This window comes from Nyctibius grandis, chromosome 26 (genome assembly GCF_013368605.1).
Source record: "Nyctibius grandis isolate bNycGra1 chromosome 26, bNycGra1.pri, whole genome shotgun sequence".
NCBI classification, from domain to species: Eukaryota; Metazoa; Chordata; class Aves; order Nyctibiiformes; family Nyctibiidae; genus Nyctibius; species Nyctibius grandis.
In genome coordinates this window covers 619,172-633,049 of record NC_090683.1, presented here as the reverse complement: position 1 = coordinate 633,049, position 13,878 = coordinate 619,172, and the positions used below count along the sequence as shown (strand labels likewise).

The following is a 13,878-nucleotide window of genomic DNA, read 5'->3' as shown; positions in this document are numbered from 1 at the left end:
TAGTTTAGAAAGCCGACATTGGTTTATTGCAGCGCTGGGTGCATGGGGGATATCTCCTGCTAGCATGCACATCTAAGAACAAAAGCTTGCCCCTTATATACAATTCCAAGGGAAAAACCCACCGAATTAAAAAAACAACTTATACATAACACATTATGTAATGCATTACGTAATGTCTTTACACATGCGTACTAAATTGGGGAAGGGGTCTTGGGTGGTCTCTGGGGGTCGCTAGTGGTCCCAATCCCCCTTAAATCGTGCTTGTGCGCAAGCGTGGTTGAGGCCTTCTTGTTTACAAGTACATGTGTTCTCAAGAAGAAGATATCGTTTTGGACTTATCTCTCCTCTGACACAAGAGTTTATGAATCAAATTAATTTAGACATCACAAAGTTGTTCTTTACAGTTTTGTTTTGTCTTTTGGCCTTATATAATTAGCAGAGACCTTTGTTTATCTAAGAGTAAGCGTAAACAGCATGAATCTTTGTTTACTAGAACCTTGTTATCAATCCCATAAATAAACTTTATCTACAAAACATGTAGATACTTCAGAACCTATTATTATTATTATATATTATTCTTAGCTAAAAGGAAAATTATTGACAGGAAAGTTTGTTCTGTGTAAAGGTAACACAGAGCAAGCCTTTAGAGCCTACTCTGAGGCCTCCTCTTGCTAAACTGTTGCTAAATTGAACTGTCTGGTATCACTACCAGCTGCATTTATGTTAAGGATGCTGCTTTTTCTCTCTTCTTCATATGCAAGATGCATACAGGCAATCATAGCCTGACAGACATTTTTCACAAGTACTGTTATTAGTACCAGGAAAAATGACCAGCTGATATTTGGATTGTCAACAGAACCCGTAAGCACTCTGGGAGGATTAATCAGCCTTTTTGTTCCTCTCTGTTGCTCCCACTAATGGTTTAGTTTCAGTCAGGTGTCAGACTGAAATAGATCCATTATCAGCACTTTTCCCATCCATGGGAACATGTCAATAAAACAACGAATGTGTAAGACAGCAGAAGAGTGAAAAATGCAGCATCCCCTTCCCACCTCAAGGACCTTTACAGCACTGTGTTATCTGTATCGGAATGACTTAGGTGCCCTTCCAGTACTTGATACTCTTGAAAGTTCAACAGGCTAGACAGGGAGTTGGCATTTGAGAAGACCCATCACCAGTTCTGCCTCCAGCTTCCTCTTCCTGCGAGCCAGCTCAGAGGGACATTGTTACCCTGGGTGTCAGTTTTTTCCAGTGCTTCTCAGAAGACCCTGGTCTCCTGGAAGGTGAGCCCTGTCCCATTTCTCTGGGCCCTCAGGGCATTCGGTTTTTCAACAGGAACATGATCTGAAATTTGGTTTGTCCCATCTGAAGTGGAAGCAAAAAGGCCCATGCATGAATTATCCCATAGCACTGGGGTTAGCAGCCTCCTGGGAATCAGCTGCAGTGGGTTGCATGCATCGCGGTGGATAATTGAAAAAGGATGCCAGAGTGAATAAAAATGGCAAGACTACATCTGGGATGGATGTTACAGCAGCCCGGTGTCACTACAGGAGAGCTCCAGAAAAGAGATCAAATCACAGAAGTGGTCAGTTGGGCTGGGGCCACAAAACTTCTGTTGGCTTGAGAAGTACGTGATGATTGTGGAACTCATCATTCCACCAAGCCAAGAGCCAGCTGCCAGCTGGAAAAACACCTTCCAGTGTATCATGCGTGTATAGACCATGGGGTGACATATGGCCAGGTACTGATGGTAGGACTTGATGGCCAGCAAGTAACACTCGGACGCTGCAAGAGATCCACAGAAATAGAGCTGAGCCATACAGTCCTGAGCAGAGGTGGTCCTGTCCCCAGTCAGGAAGTTTTCCAGCAGCCTGGGCAGGTTGATGGCAGTGTAACAGATCTCCAAGCTTGTCAAATTCACTGGAAATAAATACATTCCCCTTTCTCCATGCAGTGTTCTTGGGCTTTCTTTTCCCCTCTTGTCAGAAAGGGCACCTGTGAGAGAGGCAATGTTTGTGAAAGAAAATATTACCAGAGAGAGCAGTGTTTTGCACACATCAGGCTGTATTCATGCTCCCTTTAGGGGCTCCACGCTTAGTGCGAGAAAAGGAACAGGTTCTTGGAGAGAGCTCGTCCTAGGAGCACTCCCTTCCACCAAACAGACGAGTTACCCCGTGAAGGTACTTTTTACTCGCTATGGAATGAAAAGGGAACTGGCATTGGCTCAGACTTCAACAGCCCAATTGCTATGCTTGAAGTTATTCCCAGTACGCTCTTCACAGGTGTAAAGGACAGAGTTGCTTTTGCTGTCAGCAGGAGAAAGACAACTTAGTGTGTAAGAAGAGATTTAAATCTCAGGCCCACAGTAAATGAAAGAGGGACCAGCACAAATACACTTAGGTTTGTATATGGTGAGACAGAAGCTAATGTCGCTTGCTGAACTGCTGCAGGAGTGTATCTGGCTAATTATTAACGTCCCAGGAAGGACACTGCAGTAACATCACGGATAGAACAACTGCAGAACAAGGGCAAAGTGGCCGATTGCCTCTGGGTCCGTCTCAGAGCTTCTTCAGGAAGACAGAACTGACCTAACAGGGACAGTGAATAGCAACGTGTCTGGAGAGACGGAGGAAGCACAGAAAGCCACAGACCATTGACATGAGAAGGGATAAAAGGCCAGCTCAAAGGTCATGGGGTGAGACCATCAGGAAAATCATCAGTGAAGACCCCTGCATCTAATAAAGTGCTGTGGCGGTGCAGCGATCCTGAACGAAGCCCATCGCATGTCGAGGAGTTAGTGGTCCATGTAACAGCTCACCTGAGGAGGCTCAGGCTTGACCCATGCAATCCTGTGCTGAGCCGTGCCATGCCGGGCCGTGCTGTGCAGAGCCATGCTGGGCTGGGCCAAGCCGTGCTGGGCCGAGCCGTGCCACACACAGCCCGTGTCCCTCAGCCTGGCGGTGCCGCACGCAGCCCCGGCCGCAGAACAACCTCCGCAGCTCCTGGTACCGGAGCAGCCTGCGGGCAGCGCGTGCTTGGTGCTGGTGATGGCAGCACCGGCCTGTCCTGCCCGGGTCTGACAGAGCAGCCACAAGTTCCCGTGTCAACACGTGAACACCCTTTCTGTCTGACAGTGGAAATGGTGAATGCAGTTGTTTCCCCTCAAGAAAATCCTCCGGCAGCTCGAGCAACCCTTCCTCACACGGGGTCTGTGCAGGGGCTGCACCTGGGCTGGAGATCCAGCTGGGGCTGCACAGCTTGGCCTTCCCAGCATCTGAAGGGACATACAATTTTCTATGTTATCCTCTCTTTCTTTATAGAGTTATCTGTAATAAATAGCAATTTAAATGATAGTTTACAGGGTCTGAGTGCTTTTCTTACTGGGATCGCAGCAAACCAGCACCTCCTGGTGCAGAACAGGAGGCAAAGGTCTTCTCCAGGCCACCTCGACATGTCGGGTGGGATGATCTTGAAGCCCCAGGGCCCTGAGTGTGGACTCTAAGAGCCAGTACACAGGTCTTGTGGACCTCAGCAGGTTGTTAGCTCTCAGAGATCTGACAGTGCCTGCGTAACTATGACACTGTACTGCTAATGGTGACCCTGACTGCGTGACTAAGTTTTTGATAGGTATCCACTGCTGATTGTCAGGGCTAATCATATCACAGCGATATTGTAGACACACACTGGCAATATACGAACATAACTGATGTAAATGCATCTGCTGTTGCTGTGATTGTCATAACCACAGGCCACAGTCTGTGTAAGGTATTACAGATCTCTACACGTATACTTTTTACAGTCGCAGTTTCTTTCCTCACTGCCTAATACTGCTTTACACTTTCCTCCCCAATAACCGAGGAAAACACACAACTGATGTGATGTCATATCAGATGCCCTTTCTCCTGTCAGTAGAAGAATTGGCGCTGCAGGTGTTGAGTACCTCTGAGCTTTCAGCTGTGGTTTGGGGCTCTGTGCTGAGTAAGAGGCTGAGTGAACAGAGGCGGGAAGGAGCATCACCTAGTGCATGCTGGTGGTAAATACCCATTGTGAGCCTGAGTGCGTGCTCAGGGAAAGTCCATGCTTGAGGAACAGAACCATCTGCCAAGACTGCATTTCCACTGGTTTCTTAAGCCTGCGTGGGTCCAGCAGATTTGCATGTGGAGGGCCCTGTAAGGGAGCAGCAAAGGCCAGCTGCTCCACAGGGAAGGGGAGTTGGGAGCCAAATGCAACAGTAAGGTGGGTGGGAGCAGTGACCTCACCAACAAGGAGCCAGGATGCTGAGAGGTAAGTCAGGGTCAGGACTGGGTCCAGAGACAGTGGTCAGGGTCAGGCACAGTCAATGGTCACCCAGCAAGATGGGTAAGAGGGGGAACAGGCCCTTGCTTCTTGCTTTCTTCACTACAGCTCTTATCAGCAAAGGAGCTGACCTTGGACTCAGCCATCTAAACTGCTTAACTTGGCCAGCTGAACCCCAGCAGGGACACACGCTCCAGGCCTTGAGTGTTCACAGCCTGTGGACTGGCGTACAGTACAAGCTCTGTATTCTCGTGCTACTTTTGTGATCAAGCTCATGTTTGAACTTGTGCCATCCAACCAGATCTATTCTGGTGTGAATAAGCTTCCAGATGTGCTTCTCTCCCTCAGCTAGAGGCAGAGGGTATCTGGAGTAGGCTCATTTTCTTTAAGAAGTCCCACTTCCAAATTTTTGGAAGCTTTAGGAGTGTAAGAGTTTCCATTCAAATGGATAAGGAAAGGGAAGAAGGCAACCTAGGGAGAACTGATTTCCACTTCTCTCTCCCTTCCAGGCAAGATCACTCTGGCAGTAGGAAAATACAGCTGGAAGCAAGCCTCCTGGGGCCTTCCTGCAGGTTAAATAGATTCTACAGTGGAGCAAATCCCACTGAGGCTTACTGATTTGAAAGGACTTTATGCTCACCGCAATGCATTGCTGCACCATATCTTAGGGCAGGCCCTCTTCCCTGCTCCCTCATGCTTCCCATGCCTTGTTCAAGGACTCTAGCTTGCAGACATACAGGTTTAACAATTGCAGGGTTTGTATTAGGGAAGAAAACCTCCCTCCAAACACCCCCATCTCACATCTTCCTTCGGGCCTCTTACTCCTTGTCCTGGTCACTGTGGCATCTATTCATTACTACAGCCTGCTGCCTGCAGCCCTTTCATCTCTATTTATGTCAATTTGACTGAGGTGTAGTGAACATGTGCAGGACTCAGCCCAACAAAGGAAAGAAACTGTGGCACTCAGCTCTACATGACCTCAGGGACACAAAGCAGTTGCTTAATCTTGCTTATCATCTGGTGACTTTTGGTGCTGAGGGTGACTTTCCAGACAGCTGATCCAGCTAGAGATATGTACATTCTGATATGTAACAGGTAGGTGGTGCTGGTGGAGCTCAGAAAACCTGGCAGGCCTTTGAGAATCGCATCCTCCCCAGCACAAGAACAGTTCATCCTGACACTCTGGAAAACCATCAGGCCTACCAGGAGATTGGCTTGCCTATGGAGGGAGCTCATGACAGAACTCCAATGCAAAAAGGTGGCACACAGGCTACAAAATAAGGTTTAGAAACATTGCCAGGGTGTGTAGAGATGGTGGTAGGAAAGCCAGGGCATGTAGGGACGGTGTTAGGAAAGCCAGTGCTCACCTCAAGTTCAGCTTTGCAAGGGATGTGAAGGGCACAAGAAGAACTTATATTGCTACATCAGTTGTAAACGGATGAACAAGGAAAATGGGGGAAACTGTGAAAAAAGTGAACAAATGCTGATTCAGTGATGGTGGCAGGGGATCATGTGTGAGTGTTCTCCGAGAGTGGAAGGGAGCAGAACTTGGGAAGCAGAGGGGCAGTGCCAAGGTATCCTTTGTTCAGTCTGTTTTATCTCCTTTGTAACAGTGAACATTGCTGGAATTTGTTCTTACATCAGTCATAAGGTGAACTACTATAGTTCCTTACTTGGAGCATTATCAGAGCTCTGGCAAGAGGTAGTGGGATACATGACATCAAAAAATGCCACTAAGCCCATGGTTTTGATCTCACGGAGCAGAGAAGGTGTTCAAGGTCTAACGTAACAGAGGATGGGGGCTGAGGTACAACATTTAAGCCTGTGTGTGAATCCAGAGATGACCCAGATCGGGGTGGAAGGAGGGAGCTGGGAGTTAGGATGGGTTGCGGTTCATGAATGTGTCAGCTGTGTGTGTTGCAGTCACAGTGTCCTGGCTGATCATTATAACTGAAGCCTAGAGAGCAGGACCTGTGCATCTGCCAGTGTCTTGGAAGAGCAGGCTTGGAGAGGTGGGTCCACGCCATTTCCTTTCCACATGCCGTGTGTGGGGATTGCTGACTGAAAGGACCACCTTCACAGCACGAGGGGATTGCTGTTTGACTTCTGTAAGGGAACTTCGATACAGGAGAAGTCTATGGCTTTCTGTGCTGCTTGTAATCAAACTCTGTGAGCTTCTGCTCTAATGAGCCCTGGTGGGAACACATTGTCCAACCACGTTTCTGGCCTCGCATCTCACGCTGGGCTCCATTAAAACTCCAAGTAACTTTTCTTTCTGCTTGTCATTCCTTCAAGGCAACTTGCCAGGTTTTGCCACAGCTACAAAGTAAGAGGCAGGTAGCACCACATTCCTCAAGGGGCTCAATAAAATCCTGACAGCCATAATGAGCTCTGCGTTTGGCTTTCTGCCACCCCCCATAGAACTGTAAGCATTATGTGGCTAATTAGGGAGCTCCCAGATGTGTTTCAATGAATACGTACAGCATAATTTTCATTTGTCATTTGTTTTAATTGTGGGTTACAAGAAGAATAGAAATGAAGAAACTTTGAAAGGAAATTAGTCTGGCTTATATCCTGGTGGGAATCAGGCAGAGAGAGGAAAAGTATCTTTGTGATCAAGCAGCAAGTGGCCAGAGTCAAACTTTGATTAATGTGCTGGGAATAAGACAGTTGTTATTACAGTCTATTCTCTTGTTACTGCAGCACACAGCAGTGTCAAAGGCCTTATTTGCAAAGCTTTTGTCTGCTCTAATTAGCACTGTCTTTACTTGTTGTGCTAACTATGCACAGAAACAGAAGGAATGTTCATCACCATTGCAAAAGAATTACAAGGCTTTTTTAATGAAAGAAAGAAAAAATCTTAATTAAAAAAAGTCGTATCTTTTACTCTGGTCCCACTGAACTCCAGTTTCCCCAGGACATTAAAGATTTGGCTCAATGGAGAGATGGGCAGATGATAGAAATTTACAGGGGCAATTAGACTAAGAAATGTTTAAACAGTGGAATGAACAGAAATAAATTAAGAAAAATTGAATGCACATGCAGAAGAGAATGTCATTGTCTTGCCAGATAATTTAGCAGATGGACAGGACAACTGCGTATAAGTTTGGCTGGTTCAGGAGTTACAGAGTTAATGAGGCACAGCTATGGACAGGAGCATTTGCTTGGGATGTTTTTTTTTCTCTGAAGTTAACATTTTTCAACATGTCCATGATGGGAACATGGGAAGTTATAACAAAGAAATTTCAAATGTGAAAAATGTATTCAACTGGAACAGAGGGATGATTTTTTTTTTTGAAATGTCGAACTAATTGTTGGAACTGTTCATTTAAAAGTCATATACTATTTATAGCCAAAAGAACCATTGTCAGCAAAACAAAACAAAAATATAATAATGAGCAAAACAATAGACAGGTAGGAAAGAGGTAAATAGCAACATTTCTTACAGTTAAAAATGTATGGGTTGTAAAAAAAACCTTTTGGCAGAGTGAAGTAGTATTTCCTTCTGAATTTTATTTCTTGATTCTTGCTTTTGTTATTAAAGCGTTCATAACATTTCATTTTTGGGTATCACTGTTTATTTCAGGCACGGACTAAAGTAGCTTTCTTCTCCAATGTTCTGACCTTTCTAGAAAAGTTCACAAGACTCCGGTTGATGTTCTCAGCAGACTGACTTTTGAGAGAGCCTACACCGGCAGCTTGGACTTGAGGGTGTATTTTGAGTGAACTTAGTGGATTGAGCTGAAATCCAACTTATAGTGTTTACGTAATACAAGAGCCTGTTGTAATTGCAGTATAGCTAGGCCTGCACCTGGGACAAAATAAGCCCCTTCCAGAGGACAGGCTGGGGGCCTGGTGGACAAGGTGTTGAACCTGTCTCAGCAGCGTGCACTTCAGGTGATGAAAGCAGACTGTATATTGTGCAAAATAATTAGAAACTGTTTGCTTTATGCTGAAATGCCTTTTGTCAATTGTTGGGGGAGAACCAGTGAAGTTGTATTTTCCATTTTCTGGGTTCATTCTCTGGTTTTGTTTTGGACCCAAGGTTTTATTCTCAAGGCCTACACTGATGTCTTTGACAGGCACAATGTTTACACTGCATTTGGGGACCTACAGCATTTTTTAAAGTTCAGAAAGGGTGGAATTCATCACATTAGAACTTCAAGGGTAGGATTTACTTCAGTATTAAAAATCTACATTAAGGCATCTATAAGAACATTTCCCAATAGTCATTGGAGGTCCAGCCAATACAGCCATCTGAGTTCCAGGCATGGTTTGTCTGACTGGCAGGTAGATGACATCTAGGTCCTACACGAGGTTTCAGTTTCCTACAGAGAGGTGCCTGATACCCTTTGCGATGTGTCAGGATACCTGAAGTCAACCCAGTGGGACTGGACCAGAAGGAGCAGAAAGATGACTTTTTGTCTTTCTGGAGTGACACATAGAGGCCCACTTGGCTATACCAAGGGAAGTCCAGTGGCCATAAATACCTAAATTTTGTCACCTGACTCATTCTCCTAGTGCAACCCTGATTCCTATCTTGTCAATGGCCAGAATGGTTAATAACAATACTTTTCTTGTTGTGCAGGAAACCAGGTGGTGTTTATGCAGCTGAAGAAGCAGAGAAACTTCAGCTCCAACATCTCTGTTGCACTCACTTTTTCCAGTGTTCCCTCAGCCTCATTTCTGTCTTTGTAAATAGAAAAGATGCTTGGTCACATTCTTTTCCCTGAAAATCAATGACTAAAGATAATCTATGGTGGTGGACTAATCCCAGCACAGACAGCAGAAGTGTCTACCTGACTGGTTTGCTTTGGGGTAGGAGTGTAATTCAGAAGAGAATCTCTAAATTATCCTCTCTAATTATATTATTTCATCTTATGGAACAGCTTGGGTGGGCATGAACTGTTTGACTTTGTATGAACCCTTTGTACATTCACTTTGTACAGTGGAATGTACTCTCTTAGTAGCTGAGCACACAGTTTTTTGACCTACCCACCTACTCCTATTGTATGAAATGGGCTCTCCTTGTAGCAGAGCTAATAACTTCTTCAAACTGATAGAATAGTTCCCAGGCGGGAATGACTTCCACTGCCTAAGACATGGATGATGGGACATCCCACCACTGTGTAGCTCCTGCTTGAGCATCTACTCTGGATATCACATAGTGCATCTGTGACCCTAAATTTATGTGTGTACCTGTGTAGGGCATTTTTTTTACCGTGTTCAAAAATCCTAAACTGTTGTGAGTGCTATGCTTAGTCACCAAAAATACCAAAACCAAACCAAACAAAACCAGGTGAGGAAAAAAAAAGTGTAAGAAACAATCCTGTGAACACCAAAGTCAGAGAAGAAGGAGAGGGAGGTGCTCCAGGTGCAGATCGGATATTCCCCTGCTATCCATTGGAGAGACCACGGTGGAGCAGGTATTTCAATGCAGTCTGTGGAGAGGACCATGCTGGAACAGATATCCACACTGCAGCCTGTGGATGAGACCACGATAGAGCAGGTGAATAGGCCCTGAAGGAACTGTGGCCTGTAGAGAGCTCATGCTGCAGGGGAACAACCTGCTTCACCGTGGTCTTCACCATGGGCTGCAGGGGAATCTCTGCTCCAGCGCTTGGAGCATCCCCTCTCCCTCCTTTGTCACTGACCTTGGTGTCTGCATTGTTGTTCCTCTCTCATATTCTTATATATTTCCTGCTCTCCCCCTACCCAGTCTTGAATCTAGGGGCAGAATTCACCCAATCAAAGAGTAGGTGCTTAAGTAAGGAAATGAAGTTAGTCATCTCAGGCTTATGATCAGTGAAAGAGCTCCGTCATCTTTGAGGTAGGGTCTGCCCTCTAACAGTGACAGGTTCCTTCCTCCCATTACATCGTCTTCCACATCATCCCACTGATGATGTTAAGGGAGCTATTGCCTTTAGGTCCAGCCAGCCCTTTATTTGAGCATCATGGATTCCCTGGAAAAAAAAGAGCTTTATGCATAGAAAGAAAAGACAAAGGGGGAAGAGGCAATGAGGCAGAACCAGGAGAGGTTGCCCCATTGAGTGGAGGGACCAGTGGGAAGAAAAGCTTGGACAGTCTAGCATAAAGGATGTGGCAGGTGTGATCTCAGCTGCAGGGCAGCAGATGGAACTGGAGAGAAAGGAGTTTTGAGGTGACATTTTGGGAGTTGGGTCCTTGTATGAACAATAGGCTCTGTCACAGGTCCCTAATGTGATTGGCATGGGATTGCTCATAGAAGTCTTTCTGCATGGCTTTGGCAGAGAGTCTCAAGTCAGGAGCTCTGGCAGGGATGTGAAACTGTTCAATATTTAAGGTGGGAACACAGGTATACAACATTCCTTTTACCTGCAAGAAGTAAAGACTGCTGATCAAAATCAACATGCCATTTAAAATAAAGTGTATTTATTTGCTTTAGGATTGGGTACGTGTTACAAATATGTGTACGAACAAGGTGTAGGGACAAACCCTACAGGCTCTGAGGAAATGACAGCTAGGTATCTCCTACCCTTCCCTAAAGTGGCTGATTCTGAACTAAATTTACTTTATCTGACTGTCTCCAGGATTGTTTCCCATAGGAAACAAAAGAATGTAGATGATGAGGTCAGAGGAAGCTCTCTTCACTGGTAGTTTCTCAAGTTTATTGAGGTCAGTGCCCTCCTTACAGCAGGCAAAGTGATTTCTTCTATCAGATGATTCTTAATGCATAAAAAACCCCACCAAAATACTCCAAAAAGTGTTGTATATCCCCTAGAAGATAAACTATCTGAAACCTTAAGCAAAATGCAAAGGCAATAAGGAGAAGATTTAATTTTTTTAAAATGTTTCTTTTAAGATGGTTAAGTCCCTCAGTCTTCTTTCCTTCCCTCCTTCCTTCCTTCTATTATGGCAATAAATGGTAAAATAACCAATAAAGCAGTAGGAGTAATCATCAACTTCCTGAAAGTGAACCCACATGCCCTAAAATTTCTTTCCCAAAGTGTTAAGTAGTTTTGTTAATATTTTTTTCACTTTGTTGAACAAGATAGAGTTCCACAAACTGTGAGGAGGATTTAGAATCCATCTCAGGTGGACAAATATCTGCAACCACATGAGGACAGGACATTGGGGCATACAGTATATCCTTCAGAAGGCAATTATGGACAGGATTTTACAAACTGTCTGAAAATCCAAGGGCACACAAATAGTCATAGATTAATAACTTAAAAATAATGTATTTCTAGCACATTATTGTTACCTACTTAGGCTATCTCTTTTTATTGTTTTCTTTTTCAGTGTCTTAAAGGAAGTAAATCTAGGGAAGAATGAAGGAAAATCATTACCAATAGCCTGAGACTGAGCACACAGAATCATAAAATAGTTTGGACTGGAAGGGACCTGTAAAGGTCACCTAGTCTAACTCCCCCTGCAATGAGCAGGGACAATCATGGTGGTTTGTTTCTCATAATGTTAATCGATGATTTGATTAATGATTCCTGTGTTCTTAAATAAGGATCTGATTTTACATTAAAAGCCATTAAAAACATAAATATTGTATAGTTTAGCAATAGGTGGGCGGAGGTACCTGTAGGACGGCATTCTCTTTTACAACAGGGAGAAACAGACCTTTAAGGTACAATTACAAAAGCAGAGGGAGGTCTGGAATATTCAGGTTAATTCCATCCTTAAAGTGCCTTTTCCTCTCTGCTGACCGAAAAGGGAGATTGACTTAAGAGAACATTGGTATTTGCATTCCATCACATGACTACAGAAAAGAAATCTATGGATGCTAACAAACTCTAGTCTCAGCTGATATAAATAAGTATAAATACTTGATGAAAGCTACCATACAGTCATCTCCATTGAGTTTGAGCTCTTACTTCCCTTTCTAGAGGGTTTAGAGTAACAAACACTTCTAAGGTACACTTCACCTCACCCTGCTCTACGTATCCTCAGTTCAGATAATTTCTCCTTAAGAACTACTGTTGTTGCGATCACAAGAACTTCAGTGAAAGCAATGTCACCCTTATTAGCAGCAAAGGTTGACACAACGCTGCAACTGCTCATGAGTGTGGACCATGCAGAACAGGGCTGAGAAGTATGCGCACGTGGTTATGTGTATTAATATGTCTTGTGAAATGGTACAATTTTCCAGAACGCCTCTTTGATCACTTTGTTGCGCAGGCTGTAGATCAGAGGGTTCATAGTGGGAGTCACCAGAGCGTAAATAATGCTCACTGTTTTGTTTTTCTTCTCTAATAGAGTGCTAATTGGCTGGATATAGGTGTAGATGACGGTGGAGTAGAACAAGCCAACAATAGCAAGGTGTGAGGAGCAGGTGGAGAAGGCTTTCCACTTCCCTGCTGAGCCCTGGATTTTCAGGATGGTGGTGATGATGAGGCAATAAGAGAGGATGACCAGCAGGAAGTTTCCTATGCCTAAGATGATGTCTGCCATGTAAACCATGATTTCACTGAGAGAGGTTGAGCTGCAGGACAGGGCAAGGACTGGGAGTATCTCACACAAGAAATCTTGGACTAAATTGGGCCCACAAAAGTCCAGCTGTGCCACAAGAAGGGTGTTTATGAGGGAATTGATGGTACCAACTCCCCAGACACCAGCCATTAAAAAGATGCAGGTCCTCTTGCTCATCATGGTTATGTAGTGAAGGGGCTGGCAGATGGCCAGGTACCGGTCATAAGACATGACTGTTAACAGTATAAGCTCTGTTGAGCCTGAGAAAGTGAAGGTGTAAAGCTGTACTACACAACCTTCAAAGGAGATGATGTTCTTGCCCAGGATCAGGTTCTCCAACATCTTGGGCAGTACTGAGGAGATACATACCAAGTCAAGGATGGCCAGGTTGGAGATGAAAAAGTACATAGGAATGTGAAGTGGTGGGTGGACAACGGTTGCTATAATGACAAATGAGTTGCTGAGGATAGCAGTGAGGTAGAGACACAAAGATACTGCAATGTAGAGACCTTGGAGGTGAGGGTTGTCAAAAACACCCTCAAGGATGAATTCAGAGACCTTGGTGAGATTCTGTGGATGCATTTGCCTTGGTGTCCCCTACATAGGAATAAAAATAAAGACATTACTGCATCATGGCCAGAACATATTCAATCCAATGTTAAAAAAAGAAAGACAAAGAGAGAGACAAGTGTGTTTCCAAAGGCAAAAAAATCCCCAAAATCCAAACCAAACCCAAACTTTGCAACAGAGAAATAAGGGAGAAAATATTTCAGTGTTCAAGGAAAATCACATCAATACTTGAACAGAATGATAGATATTACAACAACAATAATAACAGAGAAATAAGATCAATTAATCTATGGATGCAATTCTTAAAAGTATTAAAAGGACTTCTTTTTTAATCTTTTTTTTTTTTTTCCTGAAATAGTATCAGAGACATTTTAAAGAAATCACATTGCATAGTGGATCTTCCCTGGCTGTGGTATGGACTTCAACTTCTACATATGAACACCAAAACACAGACACTGAGACCTAATTTCCACTAGGGCTGTTTGGGTACAAAATGAACTGGGTACTGAGCTAAAAACAAGACCTTTCAGAAGTGAAAGCAAGGAAAGGAAA

At 44.2% G+C, this 13,878-nt stretch overlaps 1 protein-coding gene across 1 annotated transcript; it reads right to left on the bottom strand.

The window, feature by feature from the left end:
• Nucleotides 1-12,402: 12,402 nt before the first annotated feature.
• OR13G1 (olfactory receptor family 13 subfamily G member 1) lies at nt 12,403-13,338 on the bottom strand. The gene has a single exon (XM_068419015.1). The coding sequence runs from the start codon at nt 13,336-13,338 to the stop codon at nt 12,403-12,405; it is 936 nt and encodes a 311-aa protein (XP_068275116.1).
• Between the last annotated feature and the right edge of the window lie 540 nt (nt 13,339-13,878).